Here is a 19882-nt window from a genome sequence, read left to right as displayed (position 1 = left end):
TTTGTTAGAACAGACAGTGCGTGTTCCACAGTGGGTATAAATAGAGTAGAGAGTATCTGAAGCAATTCATAGTATGAAAAAGATAGCTTGCCCTCTCGACTGTTCTTATCATTTTTCTTTGTGGGGTAAGCAAAGTGAAAAGGATGTAAAATTTACATTACGCATGTGACTGTCATGGGAAATAAAAAAAAAAAAAAGGAAAACAATTTCAACGTACTTGTTGCTTAAGTGAAGCAATTCATCCTGGGGCTATACTCAAGCCTGACCCTGTGACCTGTGTGTGTGTGTGTGTGTGTGTGTGTGTGTGTGTGTGTGTGTGTGTGTGTGTGTGTGTGTGTGTGTGTTAAAGTGATTTACTTACAGGTCAAAGACAAGGTAATGAAAGCCTTCCTCTGAGATGCTGTCATGGAGTCGTACTAGTGAGGGAGAAAGAAACAGAGAGACAGAGTCCTCAGTTAGAAAGGAGTCAATTAGGGTGAGACGACTTTGATAATGTTAATTATCTTCTATGAACCATTTCTGCGTGTATATGTGTGTGAGGGGCAGTGGTGGTGAAAATTACTTTTGCTTTTATAATCAGTGTTGGGGTGTAACACATTACTGTGTAGTTTAGTTTTTAGTTTAGTTTTAATGGAACACTTCCACAAAAACAAAGCCGGATAATAGAAATAAAACAGACATGTTTAATTACACAAGAGACTTCTCCTCAACTCACCATAAAGGAAAAAGAGAACAAAGGAAAAATATACTAAAGTAATAGATATAACAGGATTTGGCGAAATACAAAATAAGAAATTACAATAAGACAAAAAAAAAAAGAGAGGAGTTCACCAAATCAACTAACAATATTTTGTAAGAAGAATAAGAAATAGATATAATTAACTGGACATCATGAATTAAATGTGATGACAATTTTTGACACCTCAGAAGCAGAAATGGGTTAATAGGAAGGTAAAACACACCTTTCATTGAGCTGAGCTGAGTGAAGTAATGAGTCATTTGATTCATTACTTTTGCTGATGAGTAAATACTAGAGTAATGTAATTACCTTTTCAATGAATCATGCATAACAAGTAACTGATTAGTTTTCAAGTGACTTGCCCAACACTGCTTATAACTACGGATGTTAATCATCACTGATAAAAAAACAAAAACAAAAGACTGTTAATTATTTGATCATTTAATAATATATTAAAGGAAACAGTATTTATGCATCCTCAAAGCATCAAATCCAGCTGCTTGATACCTACAGTGCGCATAATAAGACCAATCATGATCAGAGTGTTTTTTCGGGAGACAGGAAATGCACAGTAATAGGTGCCGTTTAACCTTGATGACATGTTGGAGGCTTAAATTTACCCTGACTAAAGTGAGCACCTGTCACCTGCAACTCTTCATCTAACCAGTTCACTGCTCCTGCTCCGTTTACCCTTCCTCTTCTGGTAAAGCGATCTGCCAAGTTGTAATCAACAGTGCATTAGTGTACAGCTTCCTCACTCGACTCACACAGGGTGGCATGGATGCATTCTTAAAGAAAACCCAATAGGACAACAAGACCCGGGATGGCCAGCAGACCGGGGATCGGCCCATTTTTTTTCTGTACTCGCTTCTGTACTGTAAATTTGATAAAATTGTACAGCTGTGGTTGATCAGTGATAAAATAATGGGTCAGGCTTTGTTTGAAAGGGCCAATATGTTTAGTCTAATCTAATCTCGGTAAACTGTGCAGAGTTATTGTGTTTGACCTTTTTGATTTTGTTTTACCATTTGATCAATGGTAAAACAGGAGCAGCATTATAGTGTGCTACGTAGTTTATGACTGAAAGAATTTACTTTTGTGTTGACTTAAACATACTGACCTGGGTGGTGCTGCAAAAGCAGCTTGTGTCAATGGTTTAAAGACAGTTTTTATTGAAGAAAAACGATACGAGGTTCCAGCAGAACAGTTTTTCCCTGCCTATCTGAAATTATCCACCCCGGGACTTGACAGAAGGTTTCTAAAGCTGGAGTGCCACATGGACAGTTGGCAACAAGGAATCAGCTTTTGGATGTCAAAGCTGACAGAGAAGTTGCCATATTTTAATCATTTACTTTTAATCATGTAATCATTTCCTTTTAGGTTTTCCCTCTGTTAAAGAAGCACAGATCACAGGGATGAAACATCACTTTACACAGAGGGCTGAAAGGTTATTTCTTCTTCAAACAGGAGTAGATGTTGCCAACAAGGACAACTTTAACCAGCAGCTTTCTTTATTTAAAAGCTCTTGAGTCCAACTCATTTTTGAAATACAGCGAACCACTGACGGGGTTTTCACAGGTAAATTAAAAACCTGCTTGTGTCAAGGTGGGTGAAGGTGCTCGAGTTCCTGAATTAGGTGTGAAAATGTGGTATATTACTCTTTCTTCCTCCTTCAGATGACTTACATTTAGAGAAAAGAAAACTTGACAAGCTCCCCCCTTGAGAACGGGATAAAAAAAGAGCAGCCATGGGAAGAAAAGAAAGGAAGAATAGGATGATGAAGAAGCAGGAATTCAGGTGGTACAAAGACGAAAGAGAGACCAATGATAACAATAGACTACCTATTATGCTGTTATCATGCACACACACACACACACAGAGTATGTGTGTGTGTGTGTGTGTGTGTGTGTGTGTAGCTTGCACTGGGTGGCATACTATGATAAGACACTTGGCAGTTCTGCCACAAAGATATCTTGCCATTCCTTTCCTTTCCAAAAGGGCCACTGCCTATTGTCTGGATTTCACACAAAAACACACACTGAATCTCAAGTTATGAGACTCAAACTTAGCCCAAATTCTCAACGTTTACAGTAATTTACAGGCACAATAATCCAATAAGTCTGACAATTTACTGCTACAGAGACTAAACAAAGCAGTTCGACTCATTAGGACAGGGCTTTTCAAAGTCTGACACTGTGCCCCCATGGCCTGTAGTCCCCCGGTCAACTGGTTGATTGGATCGTCAATGTGCTCTCGTCTGACCAAATTCTTGCTGGTCGGACAATCGTCGGTGTTACTTTCATAAGGAGAAAAGCGCTACATCAATAGCCTTCCAGGGTGAATCCATTATTTACTGCGGCAGTGGGAGGGGCCCGACTACCTGGGAAAACACAACTTTGAACTCGCCCAACCTAATGGAGACTGCTATGTGTAACTTATTTAATGAACGTTTTAACAAATTTTTACTCGGACTCGGCTCCAAACTAATTTACACCACGTCAAAGAATTTGTTGGTGCGGCTACATTTTTATTAAAATGGACAACCAAAATGACGAGTGTAAACTTTGCAAACAGCAGTTTGCATATCGCAGCTCAACAACCAATATGGCTCATCATCCAAAAAACATTAGGCCTACTTGTTGGTGTTAGGATGCTCCGTCAACTTTTTTGTTTAACCTTTGAGGCTTTGAGTGTATGTTCCTCAGTAGTTCTGGTGCTGGGATCACCAGTTGATATAGTTCTATCTTTGGAAATCATATGAATATGGGCAGGTGCACACTGGTCGGCTCTGAGTCTTTTGTTATCATTTCAGTATAAAATAATTAGGTTAAAATGACTTCATATGTTGCAAACACTAGCTTCTTATTGTTTATTTATAATACATTTAGGTTAATAAGGCTATCAGGTAGAGTGCACTCAGTGCACTGTGGCCAGTTTAGTTAATCTAGAGATAATGTGCAGATTTTATTTTTCCCCGTGACCATTCGATTAGTAGAAGAGTAGGTACAATTTCAGTCGACCAAGATTTTCTTTGGTTGACTACAGCCCTAGTGGCCCTCCTCCCCAGACATTTTGGCAAACTGGCACCATTAAAATTACACCGAACTAGTTATTAGCAGTTCCAGTTTGCAACGTATCCATGGATGTGCACACCAGTGTCACTGGAGTGATACTTCAGAAAACATAAAAAACATTATGATTCTCGGGCAGGTTCTGGAGTTATAAGGACCGTCTTTTTTTATTCAGTGTGGACAATCTGGGATAATTATATCCTCGCAAAGCGTAAGTCACACTGAATCAAAAAAATATGCTTATCACGTCTGTGTGTTCAGATTCAGTACAACAGAACATAACATTCAACATACACAGTACATGTGCAATGACACACATATGAGGTGGGGTTAGGGCCCAACAATCTTCATATCCTTCGTTTATATACTGTATGTCTTTATATATATGCCCTCAATTCATTTTGTCCTGTATTACTTCATCTTGAGGGCAAAATCTGCTAATAAGCACATACTGTACGACTTATTCATAATATGATCTGTATTTTTCCAGTTAATTATGATTAAGGACTGTCCATGTTACTGAAATTCAGATGCAACAAAAAAAACAAAAAAAACAATGACCAATGATAATTGTATGAATGGGACATTAACTGCGGTCTAGAGCGTCAAAGTCACACACCTTGTCATCACTCTACGTCTACCTTTGCTCCTCGGGGGACCACAGTAACAGGTTACTTGTGAGGAAGACACCGGTCTTTAAACAGACCGCCGGTGCTGTTGCCTTTTTCTGATGAGGGCAGTCGCTTTATTTCCAAGCTTGCAGACAAACCTCTGAGATGTGAAACAAAATGCTGATGCGGTGTTCTCACAATCCAACGTAAAGGTCAAATGAAGAAACAATTGTCAGGAGAAGTACTTCTGTCCGCTCTCCACTAACTAAACCAAACATGAGGGATGCTGTGAATATTGACGCAAATATCTAGTAACCATTTACCATCCAGCACACACACACACACACACACACGCACGCACGCACGCACACATAGCGTACACAAAGTAAACATAGTGTTGATCGTATTGGTGCGACCAGCTGACTGTGCATGTGTTGGTGTTCAGATTCACTTCACCTCTGTGGCCTTTGGCCAGTTGCACCATGCAAATGTCCCACTCCATGATATTTCAGGTAACTGGCTGATTTGCCTACGATCCGAGGCCATTTGCTTCAGTGATATTATTAAACTGAACGCTGAGATGAAACCTCAGTGTTAGTTAATGGTACTTTATGGTTAAACGCCACTTGCATGTGCGTAGGTGCAGTGTTTCCGATTCGTCTTTCACCACTCAAAAACACTCTTAACATTGTCGTATCAGCCTGATGCTTGAACTTTTTCCTAATTATATGAGAAATCTTTATAAACATGATTTTTAACAGATGGCATGGTTCAGAAGACCACTGCAGAAAATGACGCATTACTTCTGTTTGGGGTTCTCAGGGACTGCAGCTGTAAAATTATTCTTATTTTTACACATGCAGCAGTGTGGTCTATAGGACTCCAAACATTGAGGAATGAAGTTCAACAAAACACAAGGGTTAATGGGACTGACAAATCTACACTGATCTCTGGGTCCTCTGTCTGACACAAATCCAAACAAGAGAAACCTGTGGACTGCTGCTCCACTGATCCAGTAGTCTCTGTTGGCTCTCAAAGGTGACTCACCTATGTTTGGATGTTTCAGCAGACGACAGATTCTTGCCTCCCGCTCCAGTTTCTGGTGATCTGAGGACAGAAAAGAGCAGAGAAAGGGGGAATCAGTAAGGACACAATGTCAGCACCAGCGAGAGAAGCAATTGTGATATTTTGCTTTTGTCCAACATGTGACCAAAGTACTAGGAGAAAGCACACTATTCGTAAACCCACTTTGGCGAGTCAACACGGAAGAACACACAACCAACACTAAAGTACAAGAAAACACAACAATAAGGGCAGCATAACATTCACTAAATCTGACTGCAGTTCATTTTGTTCAGTGTCACTTTTGCAACATAGCGTTTTGAAAACAGCTTTCTACATAACCTTTTAACACGTGTTCAATATTTAAGTGCTAATAAATAATAAATCATTTGTTTAGTTTTTCTAAAGCAAAGATTTTTGCAACCATTAAAACTCGATATCTTGTTTGGGAGGATTTCAAAAACGCCCGCACTAGCAACTATGTGAATCGATTAAAATTTTTCTTTTAACTGCGCAGCTACAACACATAAAACACACAAACACACTTAATTCACTTTCCCTCCAATCTCCTCTGCTCCTCCTACTCCAATCAGAGCAACAGTTTTCGTCTAAACCTGCCATTTTGCGCCCCAAATTCCCATGGACTTGAACTGGAGGGGGCAGCAAAAATAGTTTCAACAGTGACAGGATGCCACAAAGGTAAGACATATAGCAAACCAGACAAGCTAGGAGGCCAGTGTCTTTCAGCTAAGATGGGCTTGCACAAGTAGACAGACAGACCGACAGCTATATGCTGTGTACAAATACAGACACACACACACACACACACATATGCCCACGTCCTCCCCTCACCATTAGAATCATTAACTGGACACTGATTATGTTAACGTTGGACCCACTACACTAATTTCACTAAGTGCAAAAAAGCTTGTGCTTTTTGTGTGTGTGTGCATGTGCTCGTACATCTATCTTTGTGAGGACCACCGTGAGTTACTGACCTTACGGAGTGAGGACATTTTGGCCGGTCCTCACAACTTCAAAGAGCTGTTTGAGGGTTAAGACTTGGTTTTCAGTCGTAAATGGTTGAGGTTAGGGTAAGGGGCTAGGGAATGCATTATATCAATGAGTGTCCTCACAAAGATAAAAGTACAAGCATGTGTGTGTGTCTGTGTGTGTGTGTGTGTGTGTGTGTGTGTGTGTGTGTGTGTGTGTGTGTGTGTGTGTGTGTGTGTGTGTGTGTGTGTGTGTGTTCCTGTGCGCGCAGTTGCATATGTAGGCCAGAGATTGTAGGACAGATACAGTAGATAGACATAGTCGATGGCATGTCCTATCGCAAGGTGTCAGAGGTCAAGATCATACTGGACTCTCCTACCACCCAACAGCTGCTTGTCTGTCGGGCCAGATGGGCTGCTCATGTGGGCGCACATGCCTGTGTGTGTTTGTGTTTTTAGCGTGTACGCGCGACAGAGAGGGAAAGACACTGAAACTCCTAATCCCCTGTCCTATCCAAGGCTTTAGGCAGTGCCATGGTGTCTAGATAATCAAAAACATTAGTGCTGCAACTACAATACGGCCCAAAAAATATCAGAAAATGGAAATGGAGTGTGGAAAATTTCCAAAAAGGTGACATATTCAAGCTGCTTGTTTTTTCCAACAGTACAAAATCCAAAACTATTCAATTTACTATCATAGGAGACTGTGAGAACCAGTAAACATTATCTGAGAAATAGGAACCCGTGAATTTTAGGCATTTTTGCTATCAGACTAGTCGTTAAGACACATATGATATAACAAGAGCTGCAACAATAACTTGATTAATCGATTAGTCAATGGACAGAAAATTAATCGACAACTGTTTTGATAACCAAACAATCATTTTAGTCGTTTCCAAGCAAAAATGCAGAAAATTTGCTTGTTCATCTGTTGCTTTTCTTGCTCAAAAATCACTGAATAAACTGAATATCTTTGGTATTTAAAGTGTTCGTCCAATGAAACAAGCCATTTGAATGCATTTCCTTTTACTATGGAATAGATATATATTTTCCTAATTTTTCCCCATTTTCTGATATTTTGTAGTCAAAGTAATAAATTCATTAATCAAGGAAATAATCAGCAGATTAATTAATGAAATAATTGTTAGTTGCAGCCCTGGAGAAGCGACCTTTGTTGCGGTCATATCCTTCTCTCCCTCTCTCTGTCTGTCTTTCCTGTCTGTATATCCGATTAATTGCCTCTCTTCTAAAACAAATTACTACTTAATATAGCATGCACTCACATGCACCACTATACGTGTTCATAGCACAAACATGCCTGCATGTACAGTGATCACAAGTGCACAAACATTGTCCAAATAGCTAGCTACATTTGCCCATAGATACATCTCCATTTACCTGTTTTTATGGACAAAATTTTTAAATGAAAAAGTATTCAGAAAAACAAAAAGCCTTGATCTTGCAAAACGTTTTTCAGTTTGGCAAAGGGGGCAAAGTTTTCATACTGATAAAAAGCCAGACATGACTAATCCACATTTAATACATTTTCTTCAGTAATGTATCTATAATATTCACTGTTTCTACTATTCTGTAGCGTGCACTCTTGTGCACCAGTGTACTCATTCATAGTGTAAACACAACTGCATATACAGCTGACACAAGGGTGCAAACACACCCTAAAGCAGAGGCTACAGGCTATGTACAAACGTAAGAAGAGCTCTTGTAATCTTACTGCCAAAGCTGCGAGCAATACTGACTCTGGCCCAACCTGTTTTTATGGACATTTTCAAATTACATTGATAAAACCTGCATTTAAAAAAAAAAAATCCTTAATAACACATTTTTGGGCTTAGCAGTGGCAGGTAAAGACGTCATATTAATGACTACAGCTGCACCAGTACTGGTCCTGACACTGACCTTATTAAGTGAATCAGGTATTGTCCAGACAAGATCGAAAAGCATTTAATAGAGTTTCTTCATCAATGTCTTTGTTAGAAATGTAAGTTTTAATTATCTCAAAGAGTACCAAGGGGTGAGATAGTTGTCAGACAGATTTAAAATTTGGGGGAAAACAAATAGAAGTCAGCATTGGTATCACATCAGCATTCAGTACTGGTAGACACCCTGGGTCTTGGTATCAAAATCTGTATCGGGAGAGAAAAGACAGCTCACAGAATCCTTATAGATAAATATGTGAAGGTACAAGACAGACTGATGGACAGGACTTTGATTAGATGTTTTATTACCTGCATTGTTTTCTACTGTAGAGTACAAAGAACCTACGGCTTGCTGCCAATTGCTGTTACATGACTCCACTGAAAAACTCCACCAGAAAGCCCAAAAATAAAAAGAATGACTGCATCAGGTGGTCTCTGACGGTGGTCTAGAACAAATACATTACTACCAAGCCCAAAAAGTAAAAAACAAAAGTCAAACGTGTCTGGGAAACATATCCTGCTACATAACTGCAAAGTCGACAGTGACCCTCTTTGCATCATCCCTTCTTTATCCACACCTGATTAAAACACCACAGGTACCAGTGAATCAGAGGCGACAAATTAAATTGTTAAAATAGCACAAATGCGAACAAGGTGAAAAGGAGCAAAGAAATGCAATGACAATTCAGAGTTATTAGTGCTGGAGTAATTATCTAATCTTATTGTGTCCTCAAATATATTCTCATAACAGTAGCTGACAGGAACAATCACTGATCTGCATTTTATTTCAATAACTTTTTGGAAATGTGAAGAGAAGAGAAGAGTCTTGTTTAAACCTGTCAGGAGAAAATTTCTATGGTGACCAAGTTCAACCCCAGTGAGTCAGCAAACTAAAGTAATGGTTGTTAATTGTGTAGCTATCTCTCCTATCTAAAGTGTAAACACAAGCTTTAATGTGCAAATGGCAGTCAGCACATTGTATCCTAATCTTTGGCAAGAGGTCAATCACTTGGAGTTGTGCAGTAAGTAAACTCTGACACCTGCGGCAGCAGTTAGGATCGAAACCAGAAATCCCACACTTAAGACACCACTGGAGAGGAAACTAAAAGTTGTTTGTAATCACTGAACCCGGCTAAGAGAATGGAGTTCAGTTTGTTCAAATCCCCGGACTGGCTGGAAAAACACAGACAGGAAAAGTGAATAGGAAATACTTCCTTCCTCCACAGCAAACACTGAGGGGCGTTTAAAAGGCAAATGGAAAATCAATTCCATGACTATATTGTAAATATGTCATTTTTGGGCCTTGTGTTCATACAAATCATTTAATACGTATGACAGTTAAATAGCACGGGCTATGGTTCGACGGTCAAACTGAACTGACACTTTAGTAACCATTTACTACTATTTATTTAAAGTATAGTCATTGTGGAGGGCTAGCATTTCAAGCATTCTATCCTAATTCAATGAACCTCAATATTTATCACAAACCTCGATCTGCTCACTTTTAACATTCAGGATGAAATGTTTTGCTGCTGTTTGCAGAAAGACTTTTGTGATGAGAACAATGAGGATGTTGCAAAAAATATTGTAAATTAGGACTGAAATGATTAGTAAATTAATCAATATGTCAGGCTAAAGAACATACATCTGCAAGAAGACAGAAATAACGACGTCGCCTTGGACTCTGGGAAACATTTTTTTCACTTTTTTCATATTTTATAGGCCCAACAATTAAATAAATTAATTGAAAGAACAAGCAAAAGATGACTTGACTAAGGCTGCAAATGACTATTACCTTTTGTCTGACCAAGATTTCAAAACCAATGGATATTTTACACCGACATGAAAAAGAAAAAGCAAATCCCCGTACGTGAGAATCTGGGAGACGTGAATGTTTGGCATTTTTGTTTTTAAAATGAACAAAATTACTAATCGATTATCAGAGTAGCTAGCTGCAGATTAATTTTCTGCCAATTGACCTATTAGTTAATCATTTCAGCTCTGGAATCAACAATGAAGATAATTTTAGCTGCAGCACTAATGTTGATTAAATGCGACCTGAACGTGGTCCCAAAGTCTTGAGAAAAAGGTGGCCAGATGAGCCTTTATTTTATGGACACTTGAAATTGTACATATGCAATGTTTTTCATGTGGGCTACTTGTTTTTCCTAGGTTCTTAGCATATCCCTCACCTCCCCCTGTGCTTTCTGTGAATGCATGTAACTTTATCAACATCACATTGCTATCAAAGTAATGTACATGCATGCTCAGTCATATCTAACTGGATAGAAAGAAAGAAAAAACAGCCGTTCCATGTTCACCACTAGCTGTCGCTGATTTAAAGGTGGGACCCGTGGGTGTAAAGTCACTTCTTGATTAGAGATGTAAAAGGTTTATGCATTGATTTCCTATTAAATCTGTTGTCCTCATCACCAACAAGCTCCTGCAGGAAAACACATGGAGGGATAAAACACACACAAATCCCGATGCTGACCCCGAACCTCTGACCCATAGGGTTAAGCCAATCAGCTGCAGCTTTTATCCGGCATTTGTCTTTATACAGACATGTGTGACATGAATGCCTGTGCTGTTCAATATCCATGCTTTTGTTCAGACCTCACAGATACACACACAGAAACTTTAATCTGACCATGTGTTCAGAGGATGAGAAATCAAAGCATACTGCAGACATTCCTCAACCTTCTTCTCAGAGCCATAATGGGCTATTTTGGCTGCTTGTATTCTTAGAAGTTGGATCTGTCTGCAAAAATAGGGCTATTTTTCAATGCTGGCCTGAGATGACGGCTTTATTATGCTTGTGATGGCAGACAGTCATGGCAGCTGGCTGCTTAGAAACACCAGAAGCTGAGTGAGGAGTTTCAATAGAAAGATGAGAGAATAGGAACAGGCTTCAAAAGACCAAATTGAATAGAAGAGAATGGAAACAAGAGAAACTGACTACAGCTTAACAGAAGCTGATCAGTGTCAAATACAAATGCAGAATTGGGTGCTTTTTATAGAACCAACAAAACCAGTAGAGAGTAATTAGAAGCGAGGGACAAAACTAATTGAAAAGGGGCCAATTAGAGGCTCCAATGGCGCCCCCTTTGTCCCAAACTTGCAGCTCTTCAGTAAACCTAGACTTAATGTAATCAGTATGTATAACTGTTTTCAAAATGTTGTTGTCTTACTGTTGTGGTAATAGCCATTCAATCCCATATGACAATGTAGCCCCACAGCCAGGTAGCCTTCAATAAAATCAACACACAGGGCAATTTGATCATCAAACCTAAACATCGAATATCACATATTAGATTAACATAATGGAGGGATTCCCCAACACAGTCCGTTAGGAGCTCAGAATTAATAGACCATTAAAGGTCCTCAAAACATACTGCTCAACTACAGGAAATAGAATGGGATGAAGCTTGAGCTCGATCAAACAATACTCAACAAAACCAAAAGAAAACAATCTACCAAGGCTGCAGTTCACTGGCTGAAACCAAACAAAACTATAAATAAGGAAAATGCAGGGAAACTGAAGACAGTTTTAACCAAACTACCCAGTAGTTCTGGAATTAGTAACTAGTTTTTGGACTTGTTTTGAAACTAGTTTTTAAGCTGTCATAAAGGTAGGATTTATTGTAGCCCTGTTGTATTAGACTGCCTAGGTTTTAGCTAGGTGTTCCTAATAAACTGCCAACTCGGTGTAGATTTGGCATTGTGTTGCAGTAGTTACATAAACTCACTGCTCTGCCAAAGCTCACTGCTTTTCATAATTTTCCGACACATGCTTGTACAACAGCAACACTATGAACACACATTTAAAATGTCTATTTCAATGAATTTATCCCTTTTCATAGCTTTCCAGAGTGATGCTGTGATATCATAGTGATATCTCTGGAGAGAAGAACACACAGCACTTAGCCCAAACGGACTGAGTGTTGACCGACGGCGTGGCACATTATTCATTTATCCATCCAGCCCTCCACTTATTATTATCTCATCTAGAAGATCTGAACAGACTGCAGCAGTGGATGAATGGATGGACGGATGGATGGCTGGATGGATGGATGGATGGATGGATGGATGGATGGCTTCTTTCTGCCCACATCCACATACTTTACAATAACTGCCAACAAACTGAACACAAGTGTAAACACCAAGACCAAAAACACTGTCGGGTAAACTTTGACATTGTAATTCTTACATTTTGCTGCCAAGTGGTCACTGTTGTGGTGATTTTGCTCTGCACTGTCTGCAGATTTTGTTGCTGAATTGGGAGTTCATCTAGCTGCTAACAAACATGGTGTCGTCTTCTCCTCCTTCCAGCTGCACCAAAAACCCTGTTCACTGGAGATTTTTTTCCCAAAAAAGACCAACCATACAGCAAGTATTTCAAAAGAAGACAAAAAGATTTCATTATCAAAATAATCAAATGTTTATTTAGGGTGTGCATATCACAGCTTTGACAGCTATTGTCAAGATTACAACTGTCACTACCAGTCTTTAAATAGTCATTGTGTCAGTCTGCAGCTCTGCCAAAGTCTCCTCTCCTCAGGGACTGTCAGAGACCGAGCAGCCTGAGTCAACAAAGATCACAGTTGCCATGTACTGTTCTTCGTCGTCTGATTGGAATAAACCTGGCAATCTGCTCCCTAAGCATAGCTAGATATTAGCATGATGAGTCGCTGATTAGACACAACCAGCGCACACGGAACAGCTTCTCCATTTTAAACAGCTTTATCATGGAGCCACTCATGCACAGCTGCTATTGTTCCAAAGTAGTCGCATACAACTAGCCCTACAATACTCTTACGACACATTGCCCAGGTTATTGAAAGCAACCCAATACAGGTGATTCTGGGATAAATCATACACTGTAAAACAGTCATCTACAATAAATGGCCAATTTTTGTGTATTTTTAGATAGAAACAAACCCTAAAATGGCTAAACAATTATTTAAGAAGCATAAATGTATCAAGTGCTACAGTGCAATTACAGTTTCGTATGTTTATTTTCAACCATCAACTTGAGTGCCTGGAATTTATTTTTTTAATGCCAAACCGTTTAACATTACAAGTACTACGGTTTATCTATTTATTTATGCAGAAATATGCTTCATTTATGCTCACAACAATCATAAACTGATAGATATAGCTTCTATTGCACCAGTGGTTTTTGAGGTTTGGTCATATTTGCTAAAAATCACTTATACTTTATATTATATACAACTGACCATGTAGGAAACCATGATGGCTTTACAAATTTGTATGCATTTCCTCTGCCACTCTAGGCATTCATTGGTTTCATTTTATTACATTTTAGTTCATTTTAAATATGAAAATCAATTAGCAGGCTCTTGAAAGCTGCTAAATTGTGTAATCCATCACAATAAACATCAAATCCACATTAATTTTGTCAGTTTTAAGATCTATTTAAAGTATTTCCAGTATACAGTTACATAAGTAGACTGTTGATTTAATGTGCTAAATGTAATTTCTTAATAAATGTTAGGAAAATTGGTAAGTTTTTTTCTACAGGAAGCCAGGCATGACTCCTCAAAAATTGACTTTTCTCTGACTATTTTGAAACTCTGGAACTCTGATAAGACGTCGGCAACAAACAGCTGCATTATTTTGTGCAGATCCAAGGTCAAGTTAGGATTATGCTTGGTAAAAAACTAAACCACAAATGAGGTCTGAAGAGTAATTTCTAGAAAATAATCACAATTCCAATTGGAATATTAGCAGTATTGGTCAGAAAAACTGCAATTAGATATTTTGTTGAAATCATTCAGCACGATCTAACACAAAATGGCACATGAGCATGAAGATCTGATGCTCAGTGAGATGGATTTCACAATATAAGCAGGTCTATTAATTTATTTCTATGCATTACAGAAATTAACGTTTGGAATAAACACATCCAACAATTACAAAAGTAAAGCCTGAATACAAAACTGGCCTGCTTTGTGGTTGAGGAAGTAAAACTTGAAATCATACTGGCGTGGTCTTTTACCGTAAAGATCTGCACTCACCTAATCTTCAGGCCAGAATGTGCGCATGTGTGTGTGCATGTGTGTGTGTGTGGTGTGTGTGTGTGGTGTGTGCGTGTGAGTGTGAGCGTGTCGGGGTGACTGGGAGGTGAAGGGGAACACATGGCAGCGATTTTTTTTTGTGTTTACTTTTTGTTGGAGGCGGTTTTGTTTTTTGACATGTGCTTACACTTCAAGTAGTATATTGTATTAGAGTGCATCGATGCACTTGTGTGTGTATGTGTGTGTGTGTGTGTTGTTGCACACATCTTCTACATTCGAGCAAAGCCATTAGATAACTTAATGATTCCATTTGAAGCCTTTAGTGACATTCCAGTCATGTCAGTGAAAACTGCGCTTTGAGCACTGCTAAAAGCATGGCTCTCAGCCTTGTTCCCTCACTGCAGACACACACACACACGCCAAACAACACAAGCCATACACACACAGACAACTTTTGCACACTCTGATTGTATGAGTCTCTCTCAGAAACAAACACACTGGATGAAACTGGGTGTGTCCCTGACCAAATGATAGAAAACTCTCTCAGATTAAGTGATGATACTAATATGAGACATTACACTGCTACCATCCGGAGGAATGGTATCAGCAAATGTATCCAATATTTAAAAAACTATAAGGCATGTACAGTATGTAACATAATAGATTTTACACGACACTTGATTTTCTGTTGGCAAAATGCTAATTATTTTAAGACGACACTATCTAAAATATAGGGTAAAAGTCATGGAAGCCCAAGATAGTGTTTTCCAATCGCTTGCTTCGTCCTTCAGTCCAAAGCCAAAAGATATTTATTTTTACTACCGTATAAGATAAAGGAATGCAGAAAATTCTCTCGTTTAATAAGCTGGAACCAGAAAATATATTGGCATTTTAGCTTGATAAATGCAAAAAATTCCCTGTCAATTTTCTAATCCAATCAATTGACAATCAAGTTATTTATCGAGTAAAAAACTACTAAAGATTCCCTAGTTACAGACTCTAAAGTAACCAGGGTTTTTTGGCTGCTGGCCAGTCAAATTAAACATAGTCATTACGTTGAGCTCAAGTATCTTTAGATTAGCATTTGTCATCATTTTTGACATTTTATAGACAAATCGATTAACTGATTAATCAAAAAATAAGCATCAGAGTTATTAATCCATAATTTAAACTAATATATACTGTAGCTCTTCTCAGGATCAGTGTTTGGCTCGATAGGGAAACTGACCGATGTAGTTTTTGCCCTCATTCCAATTAAACTAAGAAAACTAGATGAACATTTTATAGAAACGAGACATGAGTATGTGCGTGAGCATCTCAAGGACATTGCTGCAATGTGTGGTAGAGCTTGTAAAACATTGTAATGTAATGTCTCCCTATCTGAGGGAAAGGCAAGATTAAAAGGAAGACCAACTGATATGAGATAAATGAATGACAGACTGACAGAAACCGACAGGCAGAGAGAAAGAAAAACAGACAGAGACTTCAGGTCAATGTGGGCCAGAGCAGACAAGACTATAAATAGATCCAATCCTCCTCCAGCTTACAGCCCTGAATCCCACTGACCTGGCCTGCCCTGCATCACTAAGCATATAGACAGCGACACAATGAGACGGAAAGTGAGAGATGGGAGGCGTACAGAGAAACGAGAAGGCGAGTTTTATGACAATGATTTCATAAGATTTCTCTTTCTTTCCCTTCCCGTCACTGCTTCCGCCATCAACAAGTGACTCTAGTCTGACGTCCCGTCGCTGTGAGAGGTCAGTCTGGTGTCAGTGGGCCAAAGCTGAGGCTCATGCCACCTACTCAAAGCCAACAGCGTAATGACGTAAACATGATGAGGAGCGATGGAGGGGATAGCAAGGGGAAAGATAAAGACAGTGTTGATAATGTCACAAGACTGATGGCAGTGGTGATAATACCAACGATGGTAATGAAACCCAAAATGTGATACTTGTGGCTATAAGCATTAACCACCAGCATTAAGATGGTACTTCTTTCATTCTCTACTATTTTTCAATTATTAATCGCCAGTCACGACTAGTGTTGGGCAGTAACATATTACTTGCACGCTTTACGGTAATGTGATTACTTTTGATAGACTTTTTCAAACGATTGCAATTTGAAATTCAGTCATTTCACTACAGTTACTAATCCCAGTGACGCTCTGTTACTTTGACATTTGGGGGTTGGGTTGTTCACTGTCTTACTGGGAGTTTGATGGAGGGTTGATATCAGTTTTTTCTGTGTTCAGTGGGCAGACTGGTCCGGGATATGGCTGAGGTGTGGGGTAGGTGGGAGCCTCAACTGAAACAGGAGAAATGCAACTCCAGGTAAATCCAAAGGGTGTCTTTTTGAAATCCTGTGCGTTCTTGGTTGATGTGACAAATGTTAGCTATGGGTACACGTACATTCAGGAGTCTCTGGTTTTTTTAAAGTTGGAGGGTGTGTAACTGAGCTTCTGAGGTTGGGACTTTTGGTGAGCTGTGTGCAGTCACCGAGGCTACGCTAGCTGCTGGATGGCCAGTAAATCCCTCCAGACTGTGCGGTTGCCTGCTTGTTAAACTGAAACGACTTGTTTTCTATTTCTACGTGTGTTAAAATTCACAAGATGTGACGTCGGTTTGAAGGATTTGAAGTTGTTTACAGGCACTTTTGACAGAGCTGACAGCTGACTAATGAAAGTAAAGAGCAAAGTAACACATTATTTTTGCTGCTGAGTAATTAGTAAAGTAATGTAATTACTTTTTCAATGAGTAACGTGTAATGATTACAGCTTTCAAATAACTCACCCAACACTGGTCAGGACTAAAAACCAATCCTCAAAACGTCTCACCCTCTAAACCATCCGACCATTCACTTTTTTCATCCATCCTCTGCAGTATGCTAGTTTGACAGAGACAGACACCGATGCCGCTCTACCGGACCCCAGAGATGGACCTAGTGCACTGCCACAACTCAGCCATGAGGATGAAAAGAGTAGAAAAAGAAAAGACTGAAGAAAGACAAGAGTCTAAGTACATGAGAGTGCTAAAATATTGTAAACTACAAGTACAGAAACAACTCCAGCCACTCTTCCCTGATAAAGCAAAGAGACCACATTTTTTGTGGTTTTGTATAAAATCCTGCAATGAATGTATAAACATGTGACTAACTAGCAGTCCAGGTGCACAAATAAATAGGTGGCAGACACCACACACCACTTTACAAGAAAAATCACAACCATGAAACCACAATGTTAACACATGTGAAAACGAACAAAGTAATAGTTCTTGGATGTTAACCTAGATTGCAACGAGTTTCCTAGAAGACGCAACCATTAGGTGAAGGTAAAAGTCAGCCTCCATTAAAACAAATTTTTCTCAGGATTGGGCCTTAGACAGATGTCTGCATTTCTTTTGACATCCAGCAAGTACTTTCCAGTTGGTAGACACAATGTGCTTGTACACATCACTTTTCAGTGTTTATGCAAAAGGATTATTTTACAGGTTATTTACCTTCAGAAAAGAGCCAAGTGTTCCGTGGAATTTGCACAGGTCAGCCCCGTGGTAAACTAGTTTGGCTTCCGGTTTCCCGGTCCCTCTCTGCGCTGATACCCATATGACGTCAATAAGAACTGAAGCATTTCCCACCTGGCTACGTTTGTTTAGATGAACCTGCTTCCCCTCCGTTTCCTGATTATTCCAGTTCAAAGCATAGTGTAATGCAAAAGTCAAACATCTTTCATTACTTGTAATGCACAGCTGTAGTAAACGGCTCCTTTATTTCCACTTCTCAAGCTTGCCTCATCTACAAAATACCGTCATTCAAGTTTAATGTTGTTCTGACCCCATGGTTGCTCCCAGTCGTTTCAAATTTTGCTCTGAACACAAGTCGTGTGTTCACACTGTGAAATGCGCTGTAGCAAAGTCAAACTCATGATTATGAGAACAGGACTTGTTCAGTCATTGTTCTTACATGCTTTTCTGTTCTCAAATTTAGGATCAAAAACAGCAGCTCATTAGTCTGTATGTGTGTTTGTGTGTGTTGGGGTCTGAGAGATATCAGACTAACTCAACCAAAACATGTAGTGACACACTGTGTACCCTTCTTCCCTCTCATTTTGTTTTTCAATTTAATGTTCTCTGTTCTGCATTATGCTCCGCACGCTTAAAGAAACAGTCTTCAGACAGTGTGGGTGGCGCACTGGGTGTGTTAAGTTGAGGCAAATAAATGAGGCTTAAACAGACCTTAGCTGACCTGCTGGGAGAGACCATTAACATCAGGTTGCTGCATGGCATTGTGAAAAGAGAGAAGGGGGTATGGACTCTTCCTTATAATCCTAAAAGATGGGGGGGATTTACACGTCCTTTATAAAGGAGGAATGAGGTTACTTTTAGGGTCCTGACCTTTGCCTGAAAGGCCTCTGGCAGCTCTTTTACACAACAGTCATGGAGCACATCCTACCACATTAAAAGACTGATTCGATCTAAGAAAATGAATCGCCAACCATTTTTATAATTAATCGTTTTTGTAATTTTTCAATCGAAAATACCAAACATTAATTGGTTCCAGCTTTTCAGATGGGTTTTTTTTTTTTTTTTATCTTATGTGATAGTAACTTAATATCCTTGGGTTTTGGACTGATACTCAGACAAAGCAAGCATCTTGTGACTCTTGACTCTAACCGCCTACTATTTATCATTCATAAGCAGTATATAAACATATAAATGCTTATAACACAATGTAGTTACAAGCAGATAAGAAAAAATTACAACTGTGTTATATTATATTGTCATTCATTGTCTGTTTGTATACCAGCATCCAGTCGTGGGTTCCTCACAAAAGGAGTAATAGGTGTTGAGAAATACATCGATAAACACTTTAAAAGGCCTCATATCTGCTTCCAACTACATTATTGTGTTCAAGCAAAAATCAATCATTTGCTGGTTCCAGCTTCTAAAATGTGAGGATTTTATGTTTTTCTTTATCATATATGACTTTATACTGGACACCCTTGGTTTTAAGACTGTCAGTGGACTCAAACAAGACTCGTGAATACATGTCCTTGGGATGCGGTAAATAGAAAATTGGCATTTTTCACTATTTTCTGACGTTTTATAGACCAAACGATTTTATCGATTAATCGATAATGAAGATAAATTAGTTGGCCGTAATTTATGAACTGCTTATAAATGCTAAATAATGGGATTAAATAAAGTGTTACTGCAACTAAAAGTCGTCAAATTGGCCTTTATATAATTTGTCCTAGATTTCTGACATTTAGCCAAAAATAAACATTAGCTGCAGCCCATAAGCAGACACAAAAACAATCGACAACTTTTGAAAACAGATTCATCTTTTAAGTCGTTTATTAAAGAAAATTTCAAATGTGACTATTTGCTGCTTTTCTCTGTTTTATGTCATTCTACAACCTTGTAAATTGAGTG

General features: G+C 39.0%; 1 protein-coding gene across 5 annotated transcripts in view; it reads right to left on the bottom strand.

The window, feature by feature from the left end:
• camk2g2 (calcium/calmodulin-dependent protein kinase (CaM kinase) II gamma 2) overlaps positions 1-19882 on the bottom strand; it is an 89086-nt gene that overhangs the window by 42770 nt on the left and 26434 nt on the right. For all 5 annotated transcript variants that reach the window (XM_040138500.1, XM_040138495.1, XM_040138496.1 and 2 more), the window contains exons 3-4: positions 5469-5528; positions 362-416 (exon numbers count right to left, since the gene is read on the bottom strand). In XM_040138500.1, the coding sequence (XP_039994434.1) occupies positions 362-416; positions 5469-5528 (115 nt within the window). The remainder of the gene's footprint in view (positions 1-361; positions 417-5468; positions 5529-19882) is intronic.

The sequence above is a fragment of the Xiphias gladius genome, chromosome 11 (genome assembly GCF_016859285.1).
Source record: "Xiphias gladius isolate SHS-SW01 ecotype Sanya breed wild chromosome 11, ASM1685928v1, whole genome shotgun sequence".
Classification (NCBI taxonomy): Eukaryota; Metazoa; Chordata; class Actinopteri; order Istiophoriformes; family Xiphiidae; genus Xiphias; species Xiphias gladius.
The sequence above is the reverse complement of the archived record's forward strand: the minus strand, read 5'-3'. Positions and strand labels throughout refer to the sequence as shown.